Source organism: Egretta garzetta, unplaced genomic scaffold (genome assembly GCF_000687185.1).
Source record: "Egretta garzetta isolate BGI_Z169 unplaced genomic scaffold, ASM68718v1 scaffold59, whole genome shotgun sequence".
Classification (NCBI taxonomy): domain Eukaryota; kingdom Metazoa; phylum Chordata; class Aves; order Pelecaniformes; family Ardeidae; genus Egretta; species Egretta garzetta.
The window spans coordinates 1,486,699-1,502,340 of NW_009267230.1; the positions used below are offsets into that span (position 1 = coordinate 1,486,699).

At 43.0% G+C, this 15,642-nt stretch overlaps 1 protein-coding gene across 3 annotated transcripts in view; it reads left to right on the top strand.

The window, feature by feature from the left end:
• The window catches only part of UNC13B (unc-13 homolog B), a 194,986-nt gene that overhangs the window by 116,157 nt on the left and 63,187 nt on the right, over nucleotides 1-15,642 (top strand). For all 3 annotated transcript variants that reach the window (XM_035902676.1, XM_035902675.1, XM_009647276.2), the window contains exons 15-18: nucleotides 2,974-3,201; nucleotides 3,506-3,647; nucleotides 13,434-13,603; nucleotides 14,426-14,541. In XM_035902676.1, coding sequence (XP_035758569.1) covers nucleotides 2,974-3,201; nucleotides 3,506-3,647; nucleotides 13,434-13,603; nucleotides 14,426-14,541 — 656 coding nt within the window. The remainder of the gene's footprint in view (nucleotides 1-2,973; nucleotides 3,202-3,505; nucleotides 3,648-13,433; nucleotides 13,604-14,425; nucleotides 14,542-15,642) is intronic.

Here is a 15,642-nt window from a genome sequence, read left to right on the forward strand (position 1 = left end):
TTAAATAAGGTGTCTGTCTGATTCTGGCTTTCACACTGCAGTTCAGGTGCAGCCTCTACAGGGGGAGAGAGACCTTTCCCAGGGAAGGAATAACAGAGCCTTCTTACCTGGGCAAATTATCTGGGCAGAGTGCGGCAGCAGCATGGATGGAGGTGGGGGTTTTGCCTAAAAGTCAGGAAGCAGAGCCAAGCCTTAGAGGTGACAAAAGAGAGGGATTTCTAAGTGTCTGTGTGACATGGTGTCCTGGTTTCGGCTGGGATAGAGTTAATTTTCTTCCTGGTAGCTGGTATAGTGCTGTGTTTTGGATTCAGCATGAGAATAATGCTGATAACACACTGATGTTTTAGTTGTTGCTAAGCAGTGTTTATACTAAGTCAAGGACTTCTCAGCTTCCCGTGTTCTGCTGGCGAGGAGGTGCACAAGGAGCTGGGAGGGGGCACAGCCAGGACAGCTGACCCAAAGTGGCCAAAGGGATATGCCATACCATATGACGTCATGCTCAGTATATAAACTGTGGGGAGCTGGCCAGGGGGCAGCGATTACTGTTCAGGGACGGCCTGGGCATCCATCAGCGGGTGGTGAGCAGTTGTATCGCTTGTTTTTCCTGGGTTTTGTTCTTCTCTGTCCTCCCCCCTTGTTTTTATTTTACAATTTTTTATTATTATGATTATTATTTTACTTTATTTCAATTGTTAAACTGTCCTTAACCCACAAGTTTTCTCACTTTTACCCTTCCGATTCTCTCCCCCCTCCCACCCGCAGGGAGCGAGCAAGTGGCTGTGTGGGGCTCAGCTGCCAGCTGGGGTTAAACCACAACACATAGCTTGCACAAGCTGCAACCCAGGATGCCCTGGCCTGCTGCTAGCCTTTCAGAGGGATAAATGCGCTATGCAAGGTGTCTGGAGGTGGTGGGGATGTTAGATCTTTTTTTCAATTAGAATTCCTCCATTTGTCCAAGTTTGCATTCTAAAGCATCTTTTGATGCTCCTGGAGTGCTTGCATTAAGGCAATGATCATGCCACCCCAGAACTGTGATAACTCTTGTCCCATCTCAGTGATGAACAGGGAAACATTTACATTTGCAAGCTGCCTGGCTAGTAATTTATTTAGAAAATGGTTCTGAAATAGAGTGCTCTGCTCATGCACAACATGAACTCTTAATGTTTGGATTTGGTTTTTAATTTCCTTGAAGCCAGAAGAGTCAGGGCAGGGTTGGTTTCTTTGGATCACTACAGATTTACAGCTAGGAAAGGCAAACTGTTCTGTTTGGCCTTTCCTGATTTCCCAATAATTTTCCGTAGCTCTGCATATACTGGACAGAGTCCACCTTCATCCCCAGAAGACCTAGTTCTGCTAAAGCTGAACGGCACTTCTTATCTGAAGTTCAAAGTATAGCCCCTGGTATGATTTTGGTTTCATATTCCTTTAATAAATGTTGGGTCTACAGCTGGATGATTGCCCGATACAAGACATCACTTTGGGTGGTACTAGTTCTTCACCGGTGAGTAGAGGCAGCAGGGACTGCATAATTAATTCCAGTATTTTGATTTCATTTCATCTTAAGCCAACAATAGGAAACTCTGGGGCAGATACATTTTATTGTACTAAATGAAATGCTGAACATCAAGCCTCTAGCAAGTAAAATGAAAAAAAATAATTACCAGGTAATGCGGAGTTACGGCTTGTTTTATACCCAGGTCCTTAATAGCATGCCTTGGTATGCAGTATCCTTAATGAACTTCTGAAACTTCAGCGGTCACAGTCTGTTCCAAACTGTGTTTTTATTATTTTTGGTTTGGACGGTGGAAGTTATAATTGAGTTTTGTTTCCTTATTGAAGTGAATTTAGTAACGGTGAAAGGTATTAGATTGAAGGCCCTGGAAATGGATGTCTTCAGGCAGCCTTAGTCACTGTGCACCCTGTCGAGCCTGCTAACAAGGTTGCCTGTTATGCTGTACTGCTGGGGGTCCTTTATGTGTCTGTGTTCATAGAACTTTATTAATATTTGGTTGCTGCCTGCTGAAACTGTTTCATATGCAAAAGTGTAATGCTTTATATTAAAGGTGCTCCAGATATCATGTTTGCCCACTTCTTCCAGAAAAAAAAAACCAGTTTTATGTGTCTTGGTGATTAATGGCTCCCTTTGCACACACTTATACCTGCTTTAATGCATATTTTTAAGGTAATTTAATATTTTGTGAACACCTGGATTAAGATCATTTTTCTAGGACAAAGCTTACTTTAATTAAACTATCCCAGAAGAGAAAAACAAGCAAAAGCATACAAAACTAACAAAGCTTACTTCAATTAAACTATCCCAGAAAAGAAAACCAAGCAAAAACTAAACAGGAATACTATGACTGAATGTACTCACAGGACTTTTGTACTGGTTTAACTTAATCTGATTTAAGATCATAACTTGAAATCACTGCAGACTGCACGTAGAGAGACCGTGCAGTCTTGGGTTCCTGCTTTTCATTTCACACCCTGGTTTGTCTGCCTTGTTAGCTCATGTCAGTGCTTTCATTAACGCATGCCTCGCATCTGACTCAATAGTCAGTGGCTGAAGTTTGACAGCAAACATGACTGCCAAAATTGAGTAGGAAGTAGTTGGTTGTGGGAGCATTCTTATAATTACATGAAATTTTAAACTTTAAAAGAGGTATGCAAGTGATAAGAAGCCTCTCTTTTTCCAGTTACAGTTAAATACCTATGTAGTACAGAACCTGGTCCCAGGTCACAGAGGTGTCTGAGCATACCCCTTCCCTTATACCCTCCCAGCTCCAAGTGGTCCAGATTCTCTTGTGTGTATGTTGAAACGGGGGCTGTGTGTGTCTCTAACTGTAAAAGTCAATAGCAAGAGCCATCACATGCAAGGTAACTCATGGCTCTGATCCTGCTGTCCAGATTCAGTGAAGCATGACTTTGTGTTTGTCTGTTTCTGATGAGCATTGTGTACTTTCTGGTGCACAGGAGCAGCGGAGAAGAGCTCGAAGCATGGAGCTGAAGACCGAACCCAGAATTTCATCATGGCCATGAAGGATCGCATGAAAATCCGTGAGCGGAACAAGCCAGAGATCTTTGACTTGATCAGAGATGTGTTTTGTGAGAGCAAATTGACACATGCTCAGCAAATGAAGACAGTGAAGCAGAGTGTGCTTGATGGCACCTCAAAATGGTCAGCAAAGATCACGATCACGGGTGAGTGAGGGAAGTTCTCTTGGCCTCTTTTGGGAGCCTAAGGTAAGAGAGAGTTGGTGTGAAGCTAGAGAGAATGGAGAGGAAGGGCTTCTCTGTCCTGCATTGCTTTCTGCTCAGTGTACAGGTTACGGGTGGAGATACTCATACCCAAGGCACTGTAGTGCACCACGAGGTCAGGCTCATCAGAAAACATCTTATGAGTGATATTCCTGTTTCTTTGGCCATTCTGAGCTGCTGCTTCACGTGATGTGTGGACACATTGTCTTATTGCATGATAGTGGTAACCGGTCTCTTTTCCTTCCAGTGCTGTGTGCTCAGGGTCTGCAGGCCAAAGACAAGACTGGATCCAGCGATCCATACGTAACTGTTCAAGTGGGTAAAACAAAGAAGAGGACAAAAACAATTTTTGGGAATCTGAACCCTGTCTGGGAAGAGAAGTTTTACTTGTAAGTGCTCTTATAAGGACTCTCAGCCCCATTTTGGCAGTTTGTACAATCTGCGCTTTGGCAGCTATGTCTTCTCTGTCAGTATGCATTCCCACACCACCTGTAATGCATGATGGTTTCATTTCCGCTCAGCGTTGTGTGTGTGCGTCTGGCGGGTTGATGTCTTTGTGTGTGCCACATACATTGTTATGTCCATTTCATCTGTCTTACTTGTGTATATATAAATGGTCTGCTCTGTGAACACTTTTATGTTGGTGTTTCTACAGAATTCTAAAGAGAGGGGAAAATCTTTAACTCAGCAACTTTTGTTCCTGGTTAACAGACATACTTTCAAAATTCTTTGTAATATAAAAGAGTAAAGTTTGTGTAAAATCCTAAGCAAACTTCCCGTGACCTATTGCTGTGACTTGCTACTGGTGTTTGACCAACAAAGGTTAAAAGTAGGCAGTTGTCTGTCACTTTTCTGTGACACTACCAAGTGTCCTCTTTTAATTCTGGAAAAATCAATGTAACAATAACTTGAGGGATTATCTGCTTTCAAGATGAGCAATGTATTCATGTCTGAATTGAAAGCAAAGGCTGGAGGCTCAATTCTTTTGGATATCAGCTATTCTCAGAAGGCTGAAGAATGTATTATTCCATCCTGCTCTTACTGCATAAGTAAACAGTACCCTCAATTTATCATGGAACATGTTATAAAACAAAATGGAGACATGAAATCCAGCAAGCCTTTCCTGAAGATTCTGGATGATCTCATTCAACCTCAAACATGTTTATTTCCTTTAATGTGTAAGCTCTTCCCTTGTCCCTTCTCTCTTTTTTTTTTCTTTTTTTTTTTCATCCCTGCTTTTTCCTAAGCTGCTTGGGGGGAGCTCTATCTGCAAATAGAAATTTGTTTATGTTTTAAAATCAGGCTTATATCAGCTCAGCTTTGTCTTTACAATGCACGGTACAAACAAAATTATTTTTAAAGTAGTTTTGAGCTACTCATTAACAGTAGAAAAATCTTGGTGCTATTTTGAGCAAGTAAGCTCTTGGCTTTATTCTTAGTTTAATCCAAGGTAACATTACTGCTCGGTAAGTAGTAAGTATGCTTAGGTGCCATTTGGCTAACTCTAGTCACAATAGAAGTAAGTCTGTGTGGGAGCCTTAAGGACCTTGATTTACCATGCCAAGTAGTTACCATGGTATTTGCAGTGTGTTCCCTTCTAATTTTAGGAGCTTCAACAAATCCTATGTTTAAAGATAGATAGCGCAACGTGATAAATGTCACAGTTTTAACGGTGCCACTGTTTAGATTTTATCGCCATGTCTGTGATTCAGCAGATAATATGCTGTTGGGCATTAGAGTTGATGCTACTTTCTGTCTTTCCTATGTCTAGGTGGTTGTTTTAATTGCCTTGGAATAGCAGGAAGAGGTGAAGGAAATGAGCACAGTGTCCAGATCAATGGCGGGAGAGCATTCAGTACTGGAATCAATGTGTCGTTTCATTAGTAGATGTCAAAGCTCACCTTATGCTGGATGAGGAATGAGTCATTTAGAAGTGTATGCAGCACTGGTCTTTTACACGCCCATCTTACTTTTTTGCATTTATGGATCTTTTTTCAGCTTACAACTCTTAAAATTTATGAAATTTTCTACCCCATAATCAAATGGAAATTTAAATCAACATATGCAGGCCAAAAATACCCATTACATACCAAGATTTTTTAGAAGAGATTGTCAGGACAGTCAAGAGACTGTCAAATTTAAAGGGTTAGGGGGTGTGGGGTGTTTGTTCCTTAGAATGAAGTTAATTTGCTACAGTGGTATAAAGGTGTGCTGGTAGTTATTGAAAACCTACCTTGCAGTAGACATATGAAAAGCTTGGTGTTCAAAACGCTTAAACGTTTAAATGGGTACAAGATCTGTGAGCAGAGACAGGTCAGGTCAGTAACTAATGTGTGGGTTAGCAATCAGTGTTCCTTTTTTGTTTGGCTTGTTGGACAGACTTGTTTGTAGCTGGTGTTCATTAGGTGCCCAGTGTCTTTTATGCAATCACAATTCCAGTGTCTTTTCAAAGGTTGGATATAGAGCCAGAATTCTGTGTGCATCAGTCATTATAATTATAGCATTGTTATTGTAATCCATGGCATGAATTGAGACAGACTACGTACAGCTGAGTGACACAGTTCTTTCTACAGGCTCAGTAAAGTTTATTAAAAGCAGCTTAAACAACTTTTAAAATTTTTAAGGCTGTAGTAACCTATTTCAAATAGTTTTTCTGTGCTTATTTATAGTGATGGATGGAAAAGTATATTAACTTAAATACCTCTCCTTGAATATGACTTTGTTCCTTTTCTGTATATTTTCAGAAAAAAGATGTTGTGGTAGGCTTGACCTGATTTGGAGGCCCAGATTTAGAACCGTATTTTAGAAGAGACAATGTTGAAAACACTTCTTGTTTCCATTATAAGCAATATTTATGTCACTATAGGCATCTGCTTAGATTAATGACCGGTTCTTGAAGCATATTCTTGTTGTCTGAGCAAGTGATTGCACGTCATGTTTCCTTCTGAAAATTATCTCTTTTTATATTTACATCTTTAGCTTTAGGAAGCATGTTGTTATAGAGGGATTTTTGTATCTTTCTTTGGAGTTTGAAGACCTATGAAAATAAAAGGGTTTGATCTTCCTTCTGAGTTCGAAGTTTTGCAGGCTTCGTGCAAAGACTCTGCATATATGGTGCTTGGCAGTAAGAAGCTTGATGGGGGACACCAGCGATTGCTGCAATATACAGAAATGTTCCGTGAGCAAGGAAGCCTGCTTGCCTTGCTTTACATCCCGTTCCCCTTCTGCAGTAGTCCCAGATCCCTTTCCTACAGCTATGATGAGCAGGCTTATAGGTAGCTGCCTTGCTTTGTCCTGTACATTTCTCCTCTGTGCCCTCAGCTCTCCTCCCTTGCCCTCGGACAGAAGGCGGCACATGTCCTACCTCCAGCTGGTTCTGAGGTGTCTGGATGGGCGAGATGCCGATGAGAGCCAGGTGGCTGCAGGCTTTCCAGGGACGGCAGCTGGTATGGGTTTCTCTTCTCCATCTAGCTGTAATTTTTTCACAAAACTTGCTGGAACGTAGAAGCTTTCATAACAAGTCTGCGTAGCTCTCACTTCCTTAGGAAACAGCCCGGTAATACTAGAGGGAAGACATTTTTGCACTATTCACTGCAATTAGAACAGGACATTAATCCCTCATTTAGGCATCTTTTAAGCTGTCAGTAGAAAATACAGGCTTCCTAGAATCTTTTTTGCAAAGGCTGAAGCTGAGCATCCACTTGAATGGGTTACGCTGGCAGGCAGTGTTTAGGAGAATAAACTTTTGACCGCAGGACAAAGTTTCCATTTTAAAGGGAGAGCCTGGGGCTCGGTTGGAGGCTCCTTGTCTGTACCATTTTTTCAGGAAGTGCCCTGGTGACCGTGAGCACTAGAAGTTACTGGATTCAAACAGGACTTTGCTGTTTTTCTTGGCGTAGGCACAAAATGACTCGTTCGTTTTGCAGTAATATCCCCTTGAAGTTGTATTGTCTGAGTACAGCTGCGTCTGGAGCTTTGAATGGTGGGTGTGAAATCATTGCCTGGAACAGATTACATTGTCACTGAACAGTTTGCAGGAGGCATGTTTATTCTCTCTCACCGCGTAAGAGTAACTGAGTTAAAATAAATGCAGTGCCTCCTGCTAGCAGATAATCAATATTTTACTAGGGCATGCAGAGCCCCATATGATGTATGTTCCTGTTAATCCTTTGGGAATGGTGCTTTTGCATAGCTAACCACTGACTGGGTTGTCACCCAAACTTCTAGTTGGTTCCTCAATTTCACTTTCAGCTGCTGAGCCTGTTATCAAGCTCAACGTGTTTCAGTTGTCTCTGTGGTTACATCTGACTGTTCCAGAGCTGTTTTTCAGACTTCCCCTCCTGAGACCACTGTGTTTATAAATGCCACTGTAACTCTGCACCCTCAGCCTCACTTTACTGCGTGGCAGGGGCCATTCGGTTTGTCTTGCTTTGTTTATTTTCCAGGTACTGCAGATGCTGAAACTGGCGCGCTGATAAAATCCCACTCAGTTACCAATGTGAACCTTAAATCTGAATGCAGAGTTGATGCCTTGTGGCAAGCCACTGTTAGGAAGCTGAGTTAATTTAGCTAAGGTTGTAACGCTCAGAATCATTTTATCTGCTCTTTGTAGTTAGGGGAGCCGCACCATTAATTTGTCAGTCGGTGTTGTAGCATTGGGTAACAGCAAAATGATTGTACTTGTTCCCCTAAGAAAAGAGCTTCATGCTAGTAGGAACAGAAAACTCATTTCTTTGTTCTTAGACAGCAACAGCTGGATCTCAGGGCAATATAACTGTGCTGTCACACTTAACTTCTAAGCTGCTAAGGATTTTAGCTTCGTTCTCTTACCACTCTGATTTTGCCTTCGGTGTTTTCTCCAGTGTCTTTTTTTTCTCTCTAATACAGGAGACTTGACATTGTTTAAAAATTAACTTGTCCTGAGAAGTTTTCTCCCTTCCATTCCCATTGAGGTTGGCCACAACAGAGCTTCCAGTTGGACCCTGCGGTGTCAAGACACTTCATCTGAACTACAGCCAAATCTTCCTGCTTTTTCAGCCAGACCATTTCCCATAGACAACTTTTTTTCTGCTCCCTCTGTGTATGTTGTTATAATTCTTTGCCGGGCTTTCTCATACTGATTGCTACAACTACCCCTTCCTTTCTCATTTTCCAGAAAATATCTTTGCTTTTTTTTTTTTTTTTTTTTTTAAGCTTTGCTCCTTAGAAGCAAATGTTTCCTCCTAAAACAATGATCATGGGTCCTAAAGTCTCACTCATCTGTTCTCTCCTGTGCATTTGCCCACCTCCTGCACTCTCAGACATTATTTCTGCAAGCAGCTCTACATTTTTCCTTTCTTTCTCTACCATTGCAGGAAATGTCCCTTGCACTGCACTGTGGAACTTTACAGGCCCTTCTTGAGAGCTGCATCTGCCATGGTGCAGAAGGGAAGCCGCTCACAGAATATGGCCCTGTAGATACTGACTAGACTCTTTGAACCATAAGTATTTTTTTAGTATCAAAACACAACAAAACTACTTAAATTCTGAGTTTGACTGACCTACTTTTAAATCTGCAAAATATTGTTGCTGCCTCTGTTCCCTCACTTCCATTGTTTGTTCTTGCTACATCTACTTCTTGCTTTTTGTCTTTGTTGACCTGTCAGCTCTACAAGGGGAGCCGCCAAGCACAGCGGAGTCCTGGCTGCATTTGGGGCCTCTGGGCTCTCCTGTTCTTTGGGCAGAAGGTTCAAGAAAGCAGCATAATTTAAGGAGACATCTTTATGAAAAATGGGCATGTTGAGTGATAGGGTCGTGTTGGCATCCCACAGTGCATTTTAGAGATGCACAGCCTAGGTCCCACCGCAGCATCAGTGGAATGAAACTGAAGGCTTGGCGTGTCCTGCAGGGTTAACATGTTGCTAGCGCCTTTGTTGAGATGAGAAATTGATTGGGAAGAAATGTTCATGTGGATGTGTTACAAATGGACCTTCATCCTTAAGGGTATTTACTAGACTCTGTCTTTGAGTGTAGGTTCAGCAAGATGAGCTAATGGTGTTAGAAGGTTATAGGTTTTCTAGGTTTTCAATTTGGCACTTTCTATGCTTTAAACTTACGATCTTTACTGTGGGTCGAGATATTTTGTGACCTGCTGGACACACGGTTTCATAGGTATACCTTTGTATCTCTTATGACAGGACTTTTGCGAACTTTCAGTGTTACCACAACTTAACAAGGCTTATGACTTTGGCTTTAGTGTTCCTGTGGAGGTTAAGTAACAGTCCTGCAAATGTTGTTAGCACAAGCAGCAAATGATTAGCAAATTCAGAACTAATGTCATTCGGGTTTTTTGCTTTGGAGCATGAATCACTGGCTCAAAAGTGGTGTTCTGGTCAGGTTTAGACACTTCTCCTTTTTCTTTCTCTCCACTTTTTGGAGGAGATGAGGCATGTGCAATACTCTGTCCCAGACCCCTGAATCATCTGAGCCAATTTGGGCCAACCTTTACAGGTGGGCAGAGGTCTTGGAACTAAGAATCACTTTCTATGATTTTTTTTTTTTTTTTTTTGCAGAAGTTTGGGCCAGACTAGAAGGATACAAATTACTAATTTCGTTGTGGGAGGCACTGTAATGTAAATTCAGCAGTTGCCTGTTCTGTTTAGCCACCAATGTACCAGTTAGCGTGCGTGTGGGCATGCCACCGTGTGCGCGGATCAGAATTAACTACAGCTTGGTGCGCTTGCGTGCTTCCCCTCAGCCTCGTTGGTAGCTGGGCATGGGAAGAGGCCAGAATATTGGCAGTGCAGGGGACGTGTGTGGGGAATTGGTAGTTTGGGGTTGGGTAAGGCCAAAGGGGAGTGTGGCAGAAGAGATGGAGGTAGAGAGTGGGATAGAGAGCAAGTCAGCAGAACCAGGTTCAGCTGCTTCCACTGCTCCTGCAACCACTGGCTTCAGGCAGAAAAACTTGATGGAAAAAAATTTCACAATTTATTTGATTTTAATTTTCCTTAAAGATTTGCTGTGCTGTTTCCTGAGAATCATAGAATGTTTTGGGTTTGAAGGGACCCCTAGAGGTCATCTAGTCCAACCCCCTCTGCAGGAGCAGGGACACCGCTAACTAGATCAGGTTGCTCAGAGCCCCGTCCAACCTGGCCTTGAATGCTTCCAGGGATGGGGCCTCCACCACCTCTCTGGGCAACCTGTTCCAGTGTTTCACCACCCTCATTGTAAAGAATTTCTTCCTTAGATCTAGTCTAAACTTACCCTGGTTTAGTTTAAAACCATTACCCCTTGTCTTGTCACAGCTGGCCCTACTAAAAAGATTTTCCCCATCTTTCCTATAGGCCCCCTTTAGGTACTGAAAGGCCGTAATCAGTCTCCCCGAATGTTACTTCGTTGGGTAACTTGAACTGTAAAAGTAAGTTCTTTATAAAAATGGCACCACTGCAAACATCAGGACAATCCGGTTGTTAAAAAAAAAAAAAAAAGAGAGAGACGATATTCTGAGCCACATACAAAAGGAACCTGGTTTCCAGTCTCTCTCACTCAGAAATGGGCCTCAAAGCATTTGGTAGTTTCTTCCTTGCAATGGGGCCACAGAGAGTTTTTTCTCTCTTCATCCTCTTGGGAAAGCGGTGGGAGCCTGGATGGATGGATGTGTGCACACAGTGAAATCAAGCTTCACAAAAATGTAACAAGAAGTGGGGCAGGCGTCTTTAGAAGTGTACCAGCTCCTGTATTAATGAAGGGGAAAGATTCTAGCAGCAGAGCTTGTTAGCCACAGTTTCGGAATCGTGATGCTGTCACAAACTGGAAGCTACTTCTCATTAGTTAGAATGCCTGTTATCAATTAAGAAGCCCAAGTCTGCCAGTATTCATGGGTCAGTTTTGGGGTGCTCTCTGAAAGTTGGACCTGCATTACACAGCTCTTTTGCTTCACCAAAAGCAAGGACTGTGATTCCTACAGACATAGATGATGTTTTATGGGTAAGCCACCAGCCCAAGGCTTTCAGCCACTGTAAGCGACTGATAAACCTCACTCTCTGGCATGGGAACAGCATAAGAAATATGAGTTGAGCCATCTTTTAAAAACAACAGAGAAAGGTGTGGTAAAATAGATGCTTCAGTGTTGCATTTAGCATTGGGTTATGCTGCTGTAGCCGCATAGCAAAGTAGATGTGATGGATGTGAAGTGAAGGATGATAGCCAGCCATTCCAGGAGTGTGGGACGATGCATGTGGTACCACTTAAGGTAGATTTAGGTCTAAGCAGTGAACGTTTTCTTAAAGGAAAGAGCAGTTTCTGACCATTGGTAGCAAAGGAACAAGATGAAAGTGGTCCTAAGAAAGAACTGGTGTGCCAGAAGGTGAGGTCTGAAGAAGTCTGGAGGCAACTTGCTGGCGATTTGTAAATGGCACAGTGTGCCAATCTGTGTTTTTAGGCACCTGTGCACTTCTGAGCACTGAGCCTCTACAGTGCGGCCAGGATATACATTAGTGCACTGTGCCAGGAGCGGAGGATGTCTTTTACATGCTTATGCTGTGTTGCTGGTAGACACGGTAATGCATTCAGATAAATTTGAGAGCTACAAAGAGCAGCAGTCCAAGCATTCCCTGCTTGTGAACACTTGCTGCATGGTTTGGTTAAAGGAAGACATCCTTGAAGTAGTGGAGGAGAAAGGGGAGAATAAAGGCAGGAGAGAAATATTGAACCTTCCTTCTTCTGAACTCTGAATACAGCTTTGATTGCACAGCAAAGGCACGATGGTCTCTGCCCGTGATCAGAACAGTCTGGAATTGCCTCTAACTTTCTGCATATAATTCCTAGTTACTCCTCTGGGCTGGAAAAATTGATAGGAGCGGCATGGGTGTCTGTTAAACAGTCCTGAATCACGTTAATGGCAATAGAAGCCCAAATGATTTGTTGATAGGGAGAATGCAAATACCAGTCACTGCCACATCTTATTGACTGGGCTTAGCAGATCTCTTCTGACCCATTTCTTCCATCTCCTTGTTGCTTAGCAACAGATGCAGCATGTTAAAGTTAAAAAGGCTGGAAAACAGGCCTTCAGCAGAAGTTGCCTGTTTTCATAGATTTTATTTCCTTGAGGGCAGACATTTGTAGTGGTTATGGTGAGTAATCACCCTTGTCATGGTCTCATATGAGCATTCAAATTGCTTTATTGTATTGCATGCCCCGTAAATGAGCAGAACTCTTACAATAAGGTTCTTCTACCCACTTCTGACATCCAGGAGTCTGTTTGTGTCTACAAAAGGTATCTGCACACCCAAAAAGAGGGGGAGGCTGCAAATTCTGCCTGTGCGTTAAGCTGGAGGGTGCCGATTCAGCAAACAGTAAACTGATGTATTTTTTTTAAAATGGAAATTTCTTTACTGATCTGCTCAGGGCACAAAGTATCAGTCTGAGCTGTGAATAATAGACAGAATCAATTCCAGTAATTAAATACCAACTTTGCAATTGCTATATTCGACCCTTTCCTCCCATGCACAAGCAGCGTTTGTATCATCTGATTGTAATGTGTTGCACATTAATACACTACTGCTTTGTGACTGTCTTGAAGTAAGAGGGCTACCTCAATCTGAGCTATTTATCTTCTATTAGAAAACCGCATGAAGCGTGTTCGTCATAGGCCTTGACTGTGCTATCCTAGATACTGCATGTGCATAAGCACAAGTAGTCTTAAACGCCTACAGCTGAACAAAAGATCATCATGGATGGAGAGAGCTATCAGAAACCAGTGAGATGCTCATCGGCATTTTTGGGTGTGTAGGACGAGTTTACCAGCCTAGCTATCACCAGGCTTTTGTGGACTTCACAGCAAAAGCAACTGCAGTGAAGAGAATTCCCAAGTTTAGGGAGCTGCTGCTGAGAGTGAGGACGAGCAGGAGAGTCGCAGCCACTTAGCAAGTCTGAAGTTGGTGTGGTTGCAGTCAGGGAGGGCAGCCCTTCAGCATGCATCTGAGTTGCAGCATCTGCAGGATCACAGGAGCGTGTAGAATGCACCAAAATATTGTTGTGTAGTTCCTATCAGACACTTAACTTTTAAATAAATAGGCATTTGTTTACATTTTATTTATGCATCCCTCTACTGTTGGACAAGGGGGTCAAGAGGAGCATGAAGCATGTAGCATGGCTGCATTATGTGCTCCTCAACATTATGTTTATCTTGTTTGCAGTGAGTGCCATAATTCTTCTGATCGGATCAAGGTGCGAGTATGGGATGAAGATGATGACATCAAGTCCCGTGTCAAGCAGCGACTGAAACGCGAGTCGGATGATTTCCTGGGGCAGACAATCATTGAAGTCCGTACTCTGAGCGGAGAAATGGATGTGTGGTACAACCTTGGTGAGTAGGGATTTGGGACTGAGAACATGTCACGTGTTAAGTTTGGGAACGTTCAAGAACAGTTGGGTGCATCTGGGCAGTTTCCAAGAAAGAAAGTAAAAAAAACCCCACCACATAATTTCAAGGGGCATATGATGGTGCTGTGGAGCAGCTGCAAGGCTTTGATCCCCATTGTGATGAAGAGGAGTGTAACATGTCAGAAGGGTGATGGGTTTTCCCTGTCAGGCATTGGAAAGTACAGCAGGGAAATGCTTGGAGCAGGGTTGGATTCTACCTGTGCTGGAGACATGTTTCCAGTCCTGTGCCTTTGTTTGTGCCGACACAAGCAAGATCTGCAAGTGCGCGGGACTGCGCTGGGAAGTTGTTGAGACCTTTCCAAGTGGTCAGAATAGAATGTTGTAGAAAGTACTGACAAGTAACCAGACAGTGCTGATTTGAAAGGCATAGTAATAATCCTGGGAGGTCAAAAATCTTGATAGGGACAACCAGCAATTCCCAGGAGCTCAGGACTATGGTGAAGGCAGGAACAAACTCCACATCAGTCAGCCGTGTTCTCAGAAAAGGGATCTGTCCTTGGTCGTTCTTGTTCAGCTGACTGAATCCAAGGCCAGGGACCCTATAGCACATTTGCTGTCAGGAGAACTGGCTCACAGTCAGTCTTTCAAAGTTTTGAAAGAAAAAAGTCAGAAGTCTTCTCCATGGTGACTCTGATGACAAGCTCAGCCTGAGATTCCAGCAGGTTTTTTTCCAGTGTTTTTACCCAAGATGCCTGTGCTCTGGACATGAAAAATGCATGTAATTGCTGATGATTTTTCCTTCTAGAGAAGCGAACAGATAAGTCTGCAGTGTCTGGGGCTATTCGCCTGCAAATCAGCGTGGAGATCAAAGGCGAGGAGAAAGTGGCTCCATATCATATTCAGTACACTTGCCTTCATGAGGTAAGAAGCGAGTTCAGCTCAGTCATCACCATGTCCCCTCTGTCTCTTGAAGGAGCAATTTTCTGACCTTTATTTCCTTGAGATGTTCCTCTTTGCCCTAGGTGAGCTTTATTTCCCCTCCCCTGCAGGCCTGGTAACACGCTGCATCATCAGACCTGCTTTGTCAGGAAGGCAAAGAAGTCTTTAGGCTGTCTTCCCTGCACTGAGAACTGGCTGGCTCAGTCTGTCCCACTGTCACAGCTGTGCTGCTCTCAGGCAGAGATCACACATTGGTCCAACTCAGAGTTCACGTGCGTTTAATGTGGAGAAACCTCTGAATTTCCTTGAGTGATGTTTTCAGCATGTACTGTATCTATGTCTTTCCTTAGAGAAGGCGTTCTAAAATGCCTTATGAGTAAATTCTGATCTGGAGAAGGCTTTGACTCTGGCTGTTGAGTGATGCGGGTATTGGTGTTACACATTCTTCAGTGTTGCTGCTCTGGTGTATAGCTACAAACAGCTACTGGGGAACAGAAGATAAGATGCGGTTATTGGGTACTGACCTGTCTCAGGGTGGACTAAGCTGGGCAGGCAGGGCTGCAGAAGTTGGGAGAAATCTAAACGACTTGTGAGAAGGACTAAAGGGAGATGCATGGTGCCCAGTCTGTCTATCAAAGAGAAGGCAGGTGGCAGGGTCAGTCTCTAAGTGCCTAAATAATGAAGAGTAGTCAGAGGCCCTTTCACCTGACGTACAAGATTATCATGAGGTCCACTGAGGTTTAAGCAAATTCAGATAGAAAAGAAGGACAGATATATCACAGAGAGGAGTGTTCAGCTACAGGAACAACATATCAGTAGGCTTCTTCTGGTAGGTTGTGTTGTGTCCTTCAATACATATTTATGTTTTTTTAATTCAGCGATGGCTTCTGTTTGGTAAGCTATTTCGTTTTTTTTTCCTCCTGAACACACATGATCACTTGCCGCCCTTCTTTTTTGCAAATATGTCTCTCTAAGTATCACCTTCTTTCATTTGTGTATCATCAAATGGAGGTGATTTACAGCTAGAATAATGTAATCAGGAAAAACAGTAGTGCAAAGCAGAGTCCTCTGGATCCTAATGAG